Source organism: Miniopterus natalensis, chromosome 12 (genome assembly GCF_054644295.1).
Source record: "Miniopterus natalensis isolate mMinNat1 chromosome 12, mMinNat1.hap1, whole genome shotgun sequence".
In the NCBI taxonomy this organism is placed as follows: Eukaryota; Metazoa; Chordata; class Mammalia; order Chiroptera; family Miniopteridae; genus Miniopterus; species Miniopterus natalensis.
Genome location: NC_142092.1, coordinates 2,656,452 through 2,674,571, shown reverse-complemented (window position 1 = coordinate 2,674,571; position 18,120 = coordinate 2,656,452). Strand labels below are relative to the sequence as shown.

The window sequence follows — 18,120 nt, the reverse complement described above, 5'->3', positions numbered from 1 at the left end:
GCTTAGAAGTTTAATTAACTTGCTAAAGGTCACACATCAGAGCCGCTGTGTTCTTAACCACAACTTGTTATATCTACTTCCTCACTGAACAACAGAATAGAGTTTTTTCAAATAAAATGAAATGCAAGGGTGACGGCCCTCTTTCTCTATTAGCAGTACCTCTTGACTTTTCAGCTTCCAAATAACTAGAACACATTTCTGCATCAGTGGCAGTATGGATTATTTCCCTTCTTCTTCAATGAAGACCACAGTTTGCCCTCAGCTTTACTAAACTTCTTGATAGACATTTTTTAATTCCAAGAATATGGCCTTAATGACAAGAAGATACCCTCCCTGAGAAAGGGACACACTGGAGAAGGAGGGGTATCCAGTGGGATATGTGTAACAGGCAATTTCTATGAAAGTTTTGTTTCTTGTCCAAAATATTTTAGAATACCATTGTTTAGCAAACCCATGAAAATGTGCTACCACATGTCTGCTGATGCCAAATGGTATGAAACTAAACCTGCTGAGTTACAGGATACTGGAATTTTCTTGGTCATAGTTGTCCCTCCGGATGACTTAAAAAGTGGCTGTTAAAGTTCAGATTTAGAACAAAGTTATTCGATGTTACGCAGTGACATAAACATATAGAAAACATCTTACATTTTTTCAGGTCTGTTTCTGCTACTCTGATGTTGATATATGCAAAGACTTTCTGTGGGTTTCCTAAAAAAACAGAAAAATTTATTTAAACTCCTATCCAGAGAACAATATAAAAATGATTAAGTTTCTAAAGTTGAAAAACTTTATTTTTCACTGGACTCAAAAATTGCAGTTTTCTAAGTATGATTATCAAAATATCCTAAAAAAAATGAATAAGAAAAAATGTCAAGTGGTCAGTTGATTGTGTTATTATGTAATATGCTATGATTATGTTAGTGACATTCTACTTAATAAGACATTTAATGAGTATTAGAACGTTAGCTCTGAAAACTGAAAGTTACATGTTTCAGAAATCTGATGCTTTAGAATTTAGAATATTTCTGATCTCAGGAATGTAATTCTGGACAAGTTCCACATCATACATCATACCTCCAGGGCATGGCCTGGGGTATATAGGACAGTGTCTTACAATTATACACAAGGGCTAACATTCATCTTGGTGGTTCCTTTATTTTGTGATAACTAACTTGAGGTAGGTCTGCCTTTAACTATCCAGGAAAGACTGTAAATTTACCTTGGTCATCTTTCCGAGTGATGATCTCCACATCAGAAACTTCTCCAAATCTGCTAAACTGATTTTGTAGGTCCACCTCAGAAATGCTCTGGCCAAGGCCACCCACAAAAAGGCGCTTTGTTTCTCTGTTGGCTTTCATAAAGGCTGGGCATACACTCAGTGTGTTCTGGTAGGAAAACCAATTTTCTATCTACAGAGAAGAGTTTTTTCCATTAGTTCTTTCAAACCTAATTAAGAAAAAACCCCAACTCACCCTGAACCTTTGATGCCAAATTGGTTACCTAAACTTTCACTATTATATTGTTTCTAAATTTTATCCCTGGAGATTCTGGTCAAACCCTACATCCACTTTCCCCATGAAGCCACTCTGGAACAGCACTTCTGCACAGACACACAGGTACAGGGAGATGCTTTCCCTCAAATGAGCTCAATATTATACCCCACCCCTCATTTACTTCTCCACGTTGTTAGGCATTTTTCTTATATTCATTTATAATTCCTTTATTCACTTTAACAAGTGTTGAAAGAAATGAGATGTGGCAGGTCAATATGCTAAAGGGTAAGAGACAGAGCTCAATCCTGGTGTCCCTCACAGTCAGTGAGAAGCAAAGGATGCAATTACAATACTATATCACAAGAGGGGTTTCAGGCGGAGAGAGCAACTAATACCACAGCTAATACGACTTTTTTTTAACTCCGTGCCAGCGCTGTATGACGTAGTTTGCGTGCACCTTATTTTTCAGATGAGGAGAGATTAAGTCACATTCCCAATGCCATTCAGAGAATTAGTGAAGCCAGAATTACAAACCAGGTCTGCTTTCAGAGCCTGTAATGCATAACTATACTAGGAAGGCTGCTGGATTAGAAGGGTCTCGGGAAAACTTCGAGAGGTTCGGAGACTTGAGGTCCTATGAGATCTCTAACCGCCGTAGCACCCACAGGCGCTCAGCGGCCACACCCTGCCTTTTCCGAAGAGCTGGCCGACTCCCCCACTCTAGACCCCCAAACAGCGCCAGAGGCCGAGGTACGGCTGGCGTTCTAGACAGAAGGCTCCCCTGCCCCCAACCTACCCACTGCGGCCTCCTTGACCCCGAGGACCGCCAAGCGAGAAGGAACAGGAGAGGCCAAGCGGCCGGGAACTTTCCGGGGCCCAAGCCGACCCCTTGGCACGCCTTCTTCCACGCGCAGCCCCCAGGCGCCTAACTTCTGGTCACGTGCCCCACGAGGCGGAGTCTCTATTCCTTCCTACTCGATTTCCAACTCAGCCTCCTAAGGTTCCGGTGCCATATTCAGTTCCCTAGAGCTTATTTCGCTTCCCGTCGTCTGGGATGCCGCGATGCCTCCGCCACCCTTCCCTCAACGTCCTGAAGACTCCAATATAACTCCATGGTTCTTTCTTAAGAGGGTTATCGCCTGTTTATCCGCCGGGACTGGGTCGGCGGAAGTGAGAGAGCGGAAGAAAAAAATGAGACGCTCCCCGTCCCACGGTCCCGGAAGCTACTCTTCAGCCACGCCCGCGGTTGGGCTGCTCCAAACTCCACCAGAGCCGGGAGGGCCGCCCTGACCTAGGGCTTCGGGCGGAGCGAGCCGACTCTCTCTCAGCGCAGGGGCTCCGGGGGAACGGCTGTGGCCGCCTGCGGGGCGGCAGGGAGCCCGGGACAGTTTGCGGGCTCGGGTCGTCGCACGGGCGTCGCGCACCCTCCCTCGCCCCCCCCCCCCGCTGAGTTCCTGGGATGGTCCCGCCCGGAGCGCGCGATGCTTGAAGCGCCGGCGGGCGTGCGGCGGTCAGGCCGCCTCTGCTGGCGCCGCGCTATGGCCGCCGAGCGGGCGGCGGTGCGCGCCCTGGAAGCCGAGGTCGCGGCCCTGAAGCGGGCGTGCGAGGAGCTGCCGGCTCCCGGGGGCGACGCGGCCCGAGTCCAGTAGGTGCCCTGCTCAGTCCTGCGGGCGCGCGACCGTCCTCTCGGGCGTTGCGGACCTGTCCGCAGAGGTCGCCGAAGCCCCACCCGTGGGCGGGAGCGCGAGCGGCCCCGCGGCGCCGTGAGGGAAGCCGGGCTGCGGTCCGAGGACGGGGCGCCGCGGCGCACGCGGGCGGGGCCGGAGGCGGTGCTGCCCCCCCAGGGGGCGTGTTGGCGTCTGGCCGCTGGCCGCAGGCGCGGTCCGTGGGTGACGGCGCGCCGGCCGGGAGGGCGGGCTCCTCCGCGCGCCTCCTCCGGGGTCGCACCCGGCGGCCCTCCGCGGTGGGTGCTGCTTAGCCCCGCCCGAGCGCGGAGGGCCCGAGGCGGGGCAGTCACGCTGCTCGCCCGGGCTCGGGGCGCGTGGGCGGCGGGCCTGGCGGGCGCCCGCCGGCCATGGACGGGAGAGCGCGTCGGAGGCGCGTGGCAGTTGCGTGCCCGTGTCGAGCGCGAGGGCAGCGCGGAAGCAGAAACTGCCTTCGGCCCCCGGTGGAGGCGCGCTGGCCGCGGCTGCGGGGAGAACGGGGCTTCCCGAGCCCACGCGGACGCGAGCAGGAGTCGCGCGGCCGTCCGCGTGGGAGGTGGAGCCCGAGGGCGGAGGAGGCCGCGCCCGGCGGAGGGGGGAAGCGGGCGCGCGGGAGCCAGTGCGCCCCAGGGCGGTGGGCAGCTGGAGGTGGACGGAAGTGCAGATGCTGGGCTCGCCCGACCTGCTAAGTCAGAGTCCGCGCTTTCACCAGACCCCGCGCTATTTTATGCGCACTTGAAAGTTTGGGAAGTGCTGTCACTCCGTGGAGGAAAGTTATTTCTCTACCTCCCGCAGAGGGTACCCTTAGCCCGGCACTGGATGCAGTCCGGGCGCCTCGGTGATGGAGTTGGGAAGGTCCCAGGAGCCCAGGGTGTTTGGATTTATGATGTTTCTTTTCACTGTGGTGGAGAAGGAAGATTGGGACCTGCGTACCAAGTTGGCTTTTTCCCTTTTTTGTTGTTGTGGTAAAACACCATACATTTTGCCATCTTAACTTTTTTTTTTTGCAAGCAAGAATGTTTTTATAAATATTTGTCCTTATTTCCATTGACTTTTTTTTTTAATATATCTTTATTGATTTCAGAGAGAGGAAAGGAGAGGGAGAGAGAAAGACAGAAACATCAATGATGAGAGAGTCGTTGATCGAGCCTGAAACCCAGGCATGTGCCCTGACTGGGAATCGAACCCCGATCGCCTGGATCCCAGGTCGACACTCAGCTGCTGAGCCATGCCCGGCCAGGCCTCCATTGACTTTTTAAAAAAATTTAACTTTATTGTTGAAAGTATTACAGACGTCCCCTTTTTTCCCCATTGACCTGTTCCACCCTGCACCCACTCCCTACCCCAGACCTTCACCACACTATTGTCTGTGTCCATGGGTTATGAATATATGCGTATAAATTCTTTGGTTAATTTCTCCCCACCCACTCACCTCCACTTTCCCTCTGAGATTTGTCAGTCTGTTCCATGCTTCTGTGTCACTAAATATTTTGTTCATCAGTTTATTATATTCTTTAGATTCCACATATAAGTGAGATCATGTGATATTTGTCTTTCTCTGCCTGACTCATTTCACTTACCATAATACTCTCCAGGTCCATCCATACTGTCCCTAAGGGTACGAGATCCTTCTTCTTTACACCATAGTATTCCATGGTGTAAATGTCCCACAGCTTTTTATCCACTCACCTACTGATGGGCACTTGGCCTTTTCCATCTCTTAGGTATTGTAAATTATGCTTCTATGAACATAGGTGTGCATATATTCTTTCTGATTGGTGTTTAGGATTTCTTAGAATTTATTCCTAGAAATGAGATCACTGGGTCAAAAGGCAGCTCCATTTTTAATTTTTTGAGGAACCTCCATACTGTTTTCCACAGTGGCTGCACTCAGTCTGCATTCCCACCAGCAGTGCACCAGGTTCCCATTTCTCCACATCCTCGCCAGCACTTGTTATTTGTTGATTCACTGATGGAGCCATTCTAACAGGTGTGAAGTGATACCTTATTGTGGTTTTAATTTGCATCTCTGATGATTAACAACTTTGAGCATTTTGTCATATGTCTCTTGGCCATCTGTATGTCCTCTTTGAAGAAGTGTCTATTCAGGTACTTTGCCCATTTCTTAATTAGGTTGTCTTCCTCTTGCTGAGTAATATGAGTTCTTTGTATACTTTAGAAATTAGCCCCTTATCAGATACATCCTTGGCAAATATGTTTTCCAGGACCATGGGGTTCCTTTGTATTTTGAGGCTGTTTTCTTTTGCTGAGCAGAAGCTTTTTAGTTTGATGTTTATTTTTTCTTTTGTTTCTCTTGCCCTAGGAGATGTATCAGTGAAAATTGCACTACGTGCGATGTCTGTGACTTTACTGCCTATGTTTTCTTCCACGATTTTTATGGTTTCGCAACTTACATTTAAGTCTTTTATTCATTTTGAGTTTATTCTTGTGTATGGAGTGAGTTGATGATCTAGTCTTATTTGTTTGCATATACCTGCCCAATTTTCCCAGCACCATTTATTGAAGAGACTGTCTTTACTCCATTGTATGCTCTTGCCTTCTTTGTCAAAGATTAACTGACCATAATGGTGTGGGTCTATTTCTGAGGTCTCTGTTCTGTTCCATTGATCTGTATGTCTGTTGTACCAATACCAGGCTGTTTTGATTACAATGGCTTTGTAGTATAGTTTGATATCTGGTAAAGTGATCCCTCAATCTCTGTTCTTGCTCAAGGTTGCCGTGGCAATTCGGGGACATTGTTGGTTCCATATACATTTTTGGAAATTTGTTCTAGCTCTGTGAAATATGCTGTTGGTATTTTAATAGCAACTGCACTGAATATATAAATTGCTTTGGGTAGTATGGACATTTTAATGATATTTATTTTTCCAACCCATGAGCATGGTATATTCTTCCACTTGTTTATATCTTCCTCTATTTCTTTTTTCAGTTTCCTATAGTTTTCCAAGTATAGGCCTTTTACATCCTTGGTTAAGTTTATTCCTAGGTATCTTAGTTTTTTAGTTGCAATAGTAAATAGGATTTTTTTTTTTTAGTTTCTCTTTCTGAGAGTTCTTTGTTGGTGTATAAAAATGCCATCGATTTCCGGATGTTAATTTTGTATCCAGCTACCTTGCAAAATTCATTTATCAAATCTAGTAGTACTTTGGTGGAATCTTTAGTGTTTTCTATGTACAGTGTAATGTCATCTGCAAATAATGACAGTTTTACTTCTTCCTTTCAATTTGGATGCCTTTTATGTTTTCTTCCTGTCTGATGGCTGTGGCTAGACTTCCAGTACTATGTTGAATAAGAGTGGTGAAAGTGGACATCCCTGTCTTGTTCCTGTTCTTAAGGGATATGGTTTTAGTTTTTTACCAGAGTATGATGTTGGCTGTAGGTTTGTCATATATGGCCTTTATTTAATGTTGATGTACGTTCCCTCTATTCCCACTTTCCTGAGAGTTTTTATCAGAAATGGGTGCTGGATTTTGTTGAATGCTTTTTCTGCATCTATTGATACGATCATATGATTTTTGTCCTTCGTTTTGTTTATGTGATGTATCATATTTATTGATTTGCACATGTTATACCAGCCTTGCATCCCCGGAATAAATCCCACATAGTCATGGTGTATGATCTTTTTAATGTATTGCTGGATCCGGTTTGCTAGTATTTTAGTGAGGATTTTGGCATCTCTGTTCATCAGGGATATTGGCCTGTAATTTTCTTTCTTTGTAGTGTCTTATCTGGTTTTGGGATTAGGATGATGCTGGCCTCATAAAAACAGTTTGGGAGTTTTCTCTTCTCTTGAATTTTCTAAAATAGTTTGAGTAGAATAGGTGTTAATTCTTCTTTGAAAGTTTGGTAAACCTCGCATCTAAATCCATCTTGTCCAGGACTTTGTTTGCTGGGAGTTTTTTTATTACTCCTTGAATTTCATTAGTTGTTATTGGCCTATTCAGGTTTTCTGCCTCTTCCTGATTCAGCTTTGGAAGATTGTATGCTTCTAGGAATTTGTCCCTTTCACCCATGTTGTCCAGGTTGTTGGCATATAGCTGCTCATAGTATTTTCTTACGATCCTTTGTATTTATATTGGGTTGGTGGTTATAGCACCTCTTCCATTTCTGATCTTATTTATTTGGGTCTCCTCTCTTTGTTTCTTGGTGAGTCTGGCTAAAGGTGCATCAATCTTATTTATCTTTTCAAAGAACCAGCCCTTGGTTTCATTGATTTTTGTATTAGTCTCTATGTCATTAATTTCTGCTCTGATCTTTATTATTTTCTTCCTTCTACTTCCTCGGGGCTTTTCTTGCTGTTCTCATTCTAGTTCATTTAGTTGTTGTGTTAGATGGTTTATTGGAGCTTTTTCTTGTTTCTTGAGATAGGCCTGTACTGCTATACACTTTCCTCTCAGGACTGCTTTTGCTGCATCCCATAGATTTTTGCTTCTTGTCTGTTCATTTTCATTTATTTCCAGGAAGTGTTTGATTTCTTCCTTGATCTCATTGGTAATCCATTCATTATTTAATAACATATTTTTTAACCTCCATGTGTTTGAATATTTTTGAGTTTTTTTATAGTGGTTGAGTTCTAGTTTCATGGCATTGTGATGTGGGATGATACTTGATGTGATTGCAGTCTTCTTGAATTTGTAGAGACTTGCCTTGTGCCCTAATATGTGGTCTATTTTTGAGAATGTTCCATGTGCACTTGAGAAGAATGTGTATTCTGCTGCTTTGGGATGAAATGCTTTGTAAATGTCAATTAAATCCATTAGATCTAGTCATTTAAGCTCAGTGTTTCCCCTTTGATTTCTTGTTTTGGTGATCTGTCCAATGATGACAGTGGGGGGTGTTAAAGTCCCCCACTATGATTGTGTTGCTCTCAATCTTCCCCTTAAAGTCCACCTAGAAATTTTTTATATATTTTGATGCTCCTATATTGGGTGCGTAAATGTTTATAAGGGTTATTTCCTCCTGTTGCATTGATGTAGTGCCCATCTTTGTCTCTTGTTATGATCTTTATTTTGAAGTCTGTTTTGTCAGAAATAAGTATAGCTAATCCAGCTTTTTTTTTTTGTTTCCATTTAATGAAGTATTTTTTCCATCCCTTCACTTTCAGCCTGTGTGAATGTTTTGCTCTCAGGTGGTCTCTTGTAGACAGTATATATTTGGGTCCTGTTTTCTTATCCAGCTACCCTATGTCTTTTGATTGGGTCATTTATTTCATTTACATTTAAGGTTACTATTGATATATACTTATTTAATGCCATTTCCCCCCTTTATACTGATGTATTTTTCTGTCACTGTTTCTTTTTTAAAAGCAGTCATTTTAGCATTTTTTGCAATGCTGGTTTCGTGGTACTGAACTTCTTTAGCCTTCTTTTGTCTGGGAAACTATTTCCCCTTCAATTTTAAATGATAGCCTTGTTGCATGAAGCAGTCTTGGTTGCAGGTTCTTGTTTTTCATTCTTTTGAGAACTTCATGCCACTCCCTCCTGGCCTGAGTAGTTTCTGTGGAGAAATCTGCTGTCGGCCTTATGGGGGTTCCCTTGTAGGTCGCTGCTTGTTTCTCTCTTGCAACCCTTAATACTCTTAGTCCTTGACATTTGCCATTTTAATTATGATGTATCTTGGAGTGGGTCTCTTTGGGTTCCTCTTGTTTGGAACCCTCTGTGCTTCCTGAACTTGTGTGGCTTTCTCCCTCACCAGCATAGGAAAGTTTTGTGTCGTCATTTCCTCCACCACATTCTCTCTCCTTTGGTCACTTTCCTCCCCTCTGGTACCTCAGTGATGTGAATGTTGTTTCAGTTCATGTTGTCCCAAAGCTCCCTTAGACTGTCCTCATGCTTTTTAAGTGTTTTTTCTCTTTGATGCTCTGATTGAGTGGTTTTTTTCTACCTTATTTTCTAAATCACTTATTCTATCCTCTGCTTCATTGAGCCTGCTTTTAATTCCTTTCAGTGTAATCTTGATATCAGTTATAGTATTCTTCATTTCTACCTGGTTCTTATTTATCATATCTATATATTTTTTCATGCTGATGAAGCTTTCACTAAGTTCCTGGACCTTCCCATTAAGTGTATTGTCGTTCTCACTAATTTCTTTGAGCATCTTTATAACCATTACTCTGAACTCTATTTCTTTAGAAGTAGAGTTTATCCACTCTTTTTTTTTTTTTTTTAAATATATCTATATTGATTTCAGAGAAAGGAAAGGAGAAGGGAGAGAGAGAGACAGAAACATCAATGATGAGAGAGTCATTGATCAAGCCTGCAACCTGGGCATGTGCCGTGACCGGGAATCGAACCCCGATCACGTGGATCCCAGGTTGACGTTCAACCGCTGAGCCACGCCCGGCCGGGCCTGAACTCTATTTCTGATAACTTGCTTAACTCCATCTCATCAAGGTCTTTTTCTGGCCATTTTTCATTTTCTTTAATTTGGGGGTTGTTTCTTTGTCTCCCCATTTTAGTGACTCTTAGTGTTTGTATATTAGGTATATTTGCTGTCTCCCAGTCTTATGGGATGGGATTTAGTAGTATGAGTCCAGTGGGACCCAGAGGTGTGTTTTCCTTAAACTTCTGTGCTGTATGTTCTAGGTGTGTCTCTTTGTGGGTTCTGTTGTGATTGGGCCTAGATTGTTTTTGATCCGTTCTTGGGGGAATTCTCCTCTCAGGTTGTCTAACTGTGTGGTGGCCTCTGACATTCGCTGCTGTGCAACAGACTCACAGTCATTCCCGTGCATCAGCCTCACAGTCACTGCCATGTGGTAGACTCACGGTTGCTCCCATTCTGCAGCCCTTCAGTCACCTGTGTCCTGCATTTTCTCAGCTGCTGCTGTGTAGCAGCCTCACTTTTGCTGCTGTGCAGCGGCCTCACGGTTGCTGTCATGCAGTTGCCTCACGGCAGCTGCAGTTTATCAGACTTAGATTCGCCGCTGCCCCCAACATCACTGTGGCTGCTGCACAGCAACCTCACTGTCACCACCACACAAGAACTTCACAGTTGTGGCCATACAGCAGCCTCACTGTCTCTGCCCCACAGTGACCTCAGACTTGCTGCCAGACAGCAGCCTCATAATCGCTGCAGTGCGGGAGCCACGTATTCGCTGCTGTGTGGCAGCCTTACAGTTGCTGCAGTGCAGAATCCTCACATTCACTGCAGTTCATCAGACTCATATTTGCTTCTGCCCAGCAACCTCACTCTTGTTGCTGCCCAGCAACCTCACGGTCACTGCAAATCTGCAGCCTCACAGTCACTGCTGTGCAGCAGCCTCACCGTTGCTTCCATGTGGCGGCCTCACCATTGGTGCAGGGCCTGGGCTTCAGTCAGTGCCATGCAGCGGCCTCACTGTAGTGGCCCTGTTGCAGTCTCAGAGTGGCTGCCATGTGGCATCCTCACTGTTGCTGTTGTGTGGTGGTCTCACTGTAGCAGCCATGCTGCATCCTCACTGTTGCTGTGCAGCAGCCTCATAGTCACTGCAGTGCCACAGCCTCACAGTAGTAGCTGTGCTGCATCCTCTCAGTCCTTGCCGAGTGGCGTCCTCACAGTCGCTGCAGTTCGGCGGCCTCACAGTCACTTGGGCTGCAGCCTCACAGTCACTGCCATGTAGAAAACTCAGTCACTGCAGTGTGGCAGACTCAAAGTAGCTGCCATGCAGCAGCCTCATAATCACTGCCCCTTGTCAGTCTCACATTCCTGGACAAACAGCCACTTCACAGTCACTGCTCTCCAGCAGCCTCTCAGTCGCTGTCATGCTGGCAGCTCACAGTCACTGCCGTACAGAAGCCTGAAAGTCACTGCATTGTGGGAGACTCGAAGTCGTGACCATGTTGCATCCTCTCGGTCATTGCTGAGCAGTCCTCACTATTGTGCCTGCTGCATCCCCACAGTTGCCACTGTGTAGCAGCATCAGGGTCGCTACCATGTGGCATCCTCACTGACACTGCTGTGCTGTCGCCTCACTTTTGCTGTCACGCTGAATCCTGCTGTCACTCGGAATCCTCCCAGTCACTACTGTGCAGCAGTCTCAGGGTTGTTGCTGCGGAGCAACATTACAATCACTGCCACTTGACAGCCTCACGTTTGCTGCCATACAGCAGGCTCGTGGTCCAATTTGTTTATTTCTTTTGTTTCCCTTGCCCAAGGAGATATCAGAAAAAAATATTGCTAGACAAATATCTGAGATTTTACCGCCTGTTTTCTTCTAGGAGTTTTGTGGATTTTGCTTTTACATTTAGGTCTTTAATCTATTTAGTTTATTATTGTATATGGTGTATGAGGGTGATCTAGTTTCATTTTTTTGCATGTACTTGTCCAATTTTCCCAGCACAATTTATTGAATAGACTGTCATTACCCCACTGTAAGTTCTTGCCTCTTTTTGTCATATTAATTGACCATATATGTGTAGATTTGTTTCTGGGCTGTCTAGTCTGTCCCATTGACCTATATGTCTTTTTATGCCAGTACCATGCTGTTTTGATTACTACGGCCTTGTAGAATAGTTTGATATCAGGTAGTGTAATTCTCCAACTTTATTCTTCTTTCTAAAGGTTGCTGTTGCTAATCGGGGTTTTTTTTTGGTTCCATGTGAATTTTTAGATTATTTTTTCTAGTTCTGTGAAACACAGCATTGGTATTTTGATAAGGAATTGCACTGTCTTCGTAGATTGCATTGGGCAGTATGGATTTCTAATAATGTTAATTTGTACTGTCTGTGAACACGTACATGCTTCCATTTATTTGTATCTTCCGTTTCTTCCTTCAGTGTCTTATAATTTTCCAAGTCAAGTTTTTTAACCTCCTTGGTTAAATTTATTTTTAGGATTTTTTAATGCAACTGTAAATGGGATTGTTTTCTTAGTTTCTCTTTCTTATAGATCGTTATTGGTATATAAAACAACTGATTTATTTTGTGTCCTGCTACTTGACTGAATTCTTTTATCAGTTTTAATAGTTTTTGTTGGAATCTTTAGGTTTCTCTATATACAGTATCATGTCATCTGCAAATAATGACAGTTTTACTTCCTCCTTTCCAATTTGGATACATTTTATCTCTTCTTCTTGTCTGATGGCTGTGGCTAAGACTTCCAGTACTATGTTGAATAAGAGTGGTGGAAGTGGACATCCCTGTCTTCTTCCTGATCTTAAGGGAAACAATTTTATTTATTCCCAATTGAGTATGATGTTGATCTGTGGGTTTGTCATATGTGGCCTTTACTATGTTGAGGTAGGATCCCTCTATTCCCACTTTGCTCAGAGTTTTTATCATAAACGGGTGCTGGATTTTATCAAATATTTTTTCTGTATTCATGTGATCATATGATTTTTATCTTTCATTTTGCTTATGTGGTATATAATGTTAATTGATTTGCAGGTATTGTACCAACCTTGCATTTCAGGAATAAATTCCACTTGGTCATGGCATATGATCTTTTTTATTTTATTTTATTATTTTATTTATTATTTTTAATCCTCACCTGGGGATATTTTTTCCGTTGCTTTTCAGAAAGAGTGGAAGGGGGAAGAGATAGAGAGAGGAAGAGAGAGAGAGAGGAGGGAGAGAAACATCTATATGAGAGAGACACATTGATTGGCTGCCTCCTGCACACAGCCCAACTGGAGCCAGGGACTAACTTACAACTGAGGTATGTGCCCTTGGCTGGAATCGAACCTGGGACTCTTCAGTCTGGGGGCTGACGCTCTAACCACTGAGCAAAACTGTGTTGGATGCGTAAATGTTTACAAGGGTTACATCTTGTTGGATTGATCCCTTAATCATTATGTAATATCCATCTTTGTTTCTTATTATAGCTTTTGTTTTAACGTCTTTTTTGTCTGATATAAGTATTGCTACCTCAGCTTTTTAAATTTCCATTTGCATGTAATATATTTTCCATCCCGTTACCTTTATTCTGTGTGTGACTTTCCATCTGCAGAGAGTCTCTTGTCGACATCCTATATGGGTCTTGTTTTCTTATCCACTCAGCTGCCCTGTGTCTTTTGATTTATTGTTTTTTTCATCTGATTAAGTGGCACATTTAATCCACTTACATGTAAAGTGATTATTGATAGGCATGTCATTACTGTCACTTTATTCATATTTATATCCCTCTTTTTTTTTTCTTCTTAGAGAAGACCCATTTCTTATAATACTGGTTTGGTGGTGATGAACTCCTTTAGCTCTTCCTTGTGTGGGAAGCTCTATTTCTCCTTCAATTTTAAATGACAGCCTTGTTGAGTAGTAGTCTTGGGTGTAGGTCCTTGCTTTTCATCACTTTGAATATTTCTTGCCACTCCCTTCTGGCCGGAAAAGTGCCTGTTGAGAAATTGGCTGACAGTCTTATGGGAGCTCCTTGTAGGAAACTAACTGCTTTTCTCTTGCTGCTACTAAGATTCTCTCTTTGTCTTTAACCTTTGCATTTGAATTATGATATGTATTTGCGTGGGCCTCTTTGGGTTCATCTTGTTTGGGACTCTCTGCGTTTCCTGGACTTGTATGTCTTTTTCCTTCATCAGGGTAGAGAGATTTTCAGTCATTATTTCTTCAAATAGACTCTCAGTCCCTTGCTCTCTATCTTCTCCTTCTGGTTCACCTATGAGGCAGATACTATTATGCTTGATGTTGTCCCAGAGGCCTCTTAAACTTTTCTCATTTTTTAAAGTTCTTTTTTCTGATCCAATTGGACAATTTCTGCTACCTTGTCTTTCACATGCTGATGTGACCCTCTGCTTCATCTACTCTGCTGGTGATTCCTTCCAGAGTGGTCTTCATTTCAGTTATTGTTTTCTTCATTTCTGACTGGATCTGTTTTATGGTCTGTGTGTCTTTTTTTATGCTGTTGAAGTTCTCGAGCATCAAAATCAAAATTGTTTTGAACTCTATCAAATAGATTGCATTCCTCCATTTCATTGAGTTCAGTTTTGGGGATTTCTCTGGTTCTTGCATTTGAGGCATGTTTCCTTGTCTCCCATTTGGGCTGCCTCTCTGTGTTTCCTTCTGTGTATTAGGTAGATCTGCTTTAAGTTCCTGCCTTGGTAGGGTGGCCTTTTGTAGCAGGTGTCCTGTGGGGCCCAGTGGCATAGTCTTCCTGATCACCTGCACTGGGTACTCCAGGAGTGTCCCTTGTGTGGGTTGTGTGCCTTCCTGTTGGATTTGAGCCTTGATTGATATTGGCCTGTCTGTGGGTGGGGTTGAATCTAAGGCAGGCTCACTGTAGGACTGGCCATGACCAGAGTGTTTGAGCTGCTGTTTGTGAGCTGACCCCATGAAGTGGAACTCTCCCCAGTAGGTTTGGGTGCCTGCTGAGACTTCTATCTGGGTGTGCCACTTATGGAGCTAATTAAGTCATGGTTGTTTGTGGTTTGAAGCCAGCCACTGGGTATGTTGGGTCTAGGGCCTCTTGGAAGGGACTCTGGTGCTGGTTTATGTCAGACACTGCCTGTGACTGGCCCTGGGCTACATGTTAGGAGCTCCAAAGCAGTCTACTTGGTAGCTGCCTATGCTGGGCTTGGTTACACATGGAAGGGGCCAAGCTGCATAGCAATCCCAGCTGCCACCAGTACTGACTGGGCCTGGAACAGGTCAGCACAAGGTCCAAGGCACCCCGAGAAGCATTGCTGTCTGCATCTGCCAGCTGCCCATTTGATTCAACCACACTGAAAGAGCCTCAGGCGGTACACAAGTTGGATAAGGCAGGTTCACAGGGAGTCACCAAGTAAGGGTGAGTAGTGTTCACCAGGTCGATACAGATTAAAACTTGGTGCCAGTGGGTTTGAGGCCACTCAGGGAAAGTCCCAGGGTACACCAGGGCCAGCCGCTACCTTTTGGGGGCCCATGGACCTTTGTGTTGGGGCAGAGTCTCAGGGATTCAAGGTGGAGCCAGTAGAGGTCATTAGATTAAAGTCAATTAAGACTTTTCTGTGTGGCAGGAGGGCCCAGTGCAGGAATGACGGTGCTGTTTCGGCATGTGGTAAGATGGCCCTCACTGTAAAATAGCACAACTCTAGCTGTAGCTTTGGGACCCACCCTCCTCGCACTTTCCCAGAATTCCTCAAGATTTTTCAGAAAGATTGTAATGCGGACCCAGGCTGGCTGCACAAACCCATCCCAGAGCTGTATGCAAGTTGGGTAGGGCGGGGCCTCAAGGAGTTGCCAGGGTAGAGACAGTGCCGCTTCCTAGTTTAATGCTGTGGTGGGGAAGGGTCCAACACAGGAACAGTGGCACAGGCCAGGCATACAAGAAGATGGCCCTTGCTCTAAAGCCACACAACTGAGTCTCTCCCTGTATGTATCTGGCACCCGCAAGCTTGCCCAGAATTCCTCAACAGCTTTTTAAGAAAGACTGCAACATAAGCCCAGGCTGGTTACCCCAGACAGAGCTTACAGCTGAGTATGTGAGTTGGGTAGGGCAGGGTCTGGGAGTCATCAGGATTAGTGGGGCTAGTATAGCTTCCTAAGTTAATGTGTGTGTGGGGGGGGGAGGGACACCAAGCACAGGGACATTAGCAACTCTCCCTCTAGCCTTCTCCCCAAAGCCACAAAGAGACTGCTGCTTGTGTGACTGTAGTCCACTCAGCCACTGTCCCTCAGCTGGATCCCAGGCTGAGTGCCCCTGAGTAAGATTTTGTGTATTGTCCCTTTAAGAGGACACCTGAGTTTCCAGCAGCCTTTCATCTTACCTTGGCGGGCAGAATCCCTGCTGATTTTCACAGCTAGACATTATGTGGGCTTCTCTTCCCTGCACTGGTGCTCTGCTCTGGAGAGCCCAGTGTGGGGTTGAGACCCCTTGCTCCTCAGGAGGCACCTTTGTGCTGAGATATCCCTCCAGGTTCCCCACCACCACACAGGAGTTCAGGCCCAGCCCTTTTCAAATCTCTGCCCCGCTCCAGTCTCCATGTAGCTTCCTCTGTATATCCTTATAGGTTATAAGACTTCTGTCCAGCGAGTCTTCAGATGGTTCTCCAAGTTGATCTATAATTTAGTTGTCATTTTGATGTGGTCATGGGAGGAGGTGAGTGCACCTTCCACCTGCTCTACCATCTTTGAAATACCCCACAATAATGATTTTCTTTAAAACCACAGAAGGACAGGAACTTTTGGGTTGGCGGGTGTATTTATTACCCTGGTTGTGGTGATGGTGTCGTGGCTGTATGCATATTCTAAACACATCGAGGTTATACAGTGAACATGCGCAGGGCTTTTGTATACAGTTATACCTCAATAAAGCTGTAAACAAGACAGTACTCAAAGATACCCCCCAAAAAAGCCTACCAGTAGATACTACAGACCCCACTTTGAGTAGCAAAGGCATGGATATCACTAGAATCTGGGACTGAGATACAGCTTCAGGCATCGACGCTGGGCATGCACCCTCCCTCGAGGGTGGTGGCAATAGCATCAGGGCCCCAAAGTCTGGCCTCCCATTGTCAGCGGCAACTTCTTGCTCCACCGTCAGGAAATGAGTTCTTCCCAGAGAACTGTAGAGAGTCTCCGAGTTAACTTTCTATGAGTATTGCAGCCTTTGATCTTAAAAGGATTAGATGCCTTAAAGTTTAACACTAGTTAAACCTCCATGGTGGGTATGTGGATGTCTGTCATATTGCTTCCTATAAGTTGCAAATTTTAAAATTAAAAGACAAAAATTTTATTAAGTAAAAATAATAGTTGCCCAATTGAGATGAGAAAAATTGTAAAGAAAAGGATACAAATGATCCATAATTTCCCTACCCAGTAGATAGACCTTTGGGTATTTATCCTTTCACTCTTCTCTTGTTTTGAAGGAAATTTATATTTTGAATTTGTATTAAAATTATTAAAGTACATACTTTTAATTTATCTCTGTCATAAATTCCAATTGAAATTCTCACAGGAAAATAAATGAAAATGGGTAGGTGGGGGTAGACCTTCCTCAGCATTGAGAAACAAGGAAGTTTGCCAAGCAATGAGCCAAATGCAGGATTTCCACAAAGAATCCCAAGCTCTCTGTAATGGGGACAGGGCAGGACACAGGGAGCTGCTGGCCCTGGCACGTCCCCTAGGAAGCATCCAAGTCAGGCAGAGGAGCTTCTGAGCTATTGCGCAACAACAGGCACTTAGAGGAGAGGGTAGTGCCCTGTGAGCTCTGGCTCCCAAAATACACTGCTGAAGAAAACTGCTTTGCCCAGCAGGAGCTCCTCTCCTGCAGTTCTGACTCCCTGGAAACACTTCCTACTCATCATTCCTAACCAACACCCAGATCCAGCAAAAGAAAACTACAACAATACAATTTTTCCACGTTACCTTGTTGGAGGCAAAACGCTTGAACCAGGACCCACAGGATATCTGATCTATTTTGTTAAACCCAGGAATGGATAGGAAGATGCCCTTCTGTAAAGATGCCCAAGGAGAGAAATGACCGGAGGAGAGGGTGAGAACTAAGCACTGATTCAGAAACTTAAAGAGTGTGCAAGGGGCCTCTTCTTAGACTTAAGCCAAGAAAAGTGAGAACGCATTTGATAGTAAATCCTATTTCATGCTTTCTTGAGATGTAAAAACACATTACATTTTATAAAAAGACAGGAATTAAGAACTACTGTCTTTAGCCAAAAGAAGGCTGGGGTGCGTTAAAGGGACCGGCTTCGGATTTAGAAAACCCAGTTCAAACCTGACTCTGCCTTTTGTGAGCTGTGTGAGCTGAGGTCTCTGTCCCTTGGTTTCTTCCACTGTAAAGAGGGCTGATAATGATTGGCCCTGTGTCACACATTCTCAAGAAGATGACAATGATAATATATATCAAATGGCTGGCAAAGCAGTCACTGATCTTATACTTTTGGATTGTTTAAAAGGGGGAAAAAACCACAAATTTTAAAATGCAATGCACAGCTTCTCTGCATGTTTACCTCTGTTCTCTCTCCAATTACCACAGAAATGATAAAA

The 18,120-nt window shown here is 44.6% G+C and overlaps 1 protein-coding gene and 1 long non-coding RNA gene across 5 annotated transcripts in view; one reads left to right on the top strand and one right to left on the bottom strand.

The window, feature by feature from the left end:
- The window catches only part of NOL8 (nucleolar protein 8), a 38,697-nt gene extending 36,250 nt beyond the window's left edge, over nucleotides 1-2,447 (bottom strand). For 2 of the 4 annotated variants that reach the window (XM_087822500.1, XM_087822502.1), the window contains exon 1: nucleotides 646-846. Coding sequence is in view for 1 of the 4 variants with exons in the window: in XM_087822503.1 (XP_087678629.1) it covers nucleotides 646-708; nucleotides 1,220-1,358 (202 nt within the window). In the remaining 3 variants the exon portion in view is untranslated. Of the gene's footprint in view, nucleotides 1-645; nucleotides 847-1,219; nucleotides 1,410-2,289 lie in introns of those variants that run through there. The other 2 variants (XM_087822503.1, XM_016208964.2) reach the window with 2 other exon arrangements.
- A 617-nt stretch (nucleotides 2,448-3,064) lies between these two features.
- LOC148091747 (uncharacterized) overlaps nucleotides 3,065-18,120 on the top strand; it is a 56,197-nt gene continuing 41,141 nt past the window's right edge. Inside the window, exon 1 of the long non-coding RNA XR_015715432.1 lies at nucleotides 3,065-3,138. This is a non-coding gene — a long non-coding RNA (uncharacterized LOC148091747). The remainder of the gene's footprint in view (nucleotides 3,139-18,120) is intronic.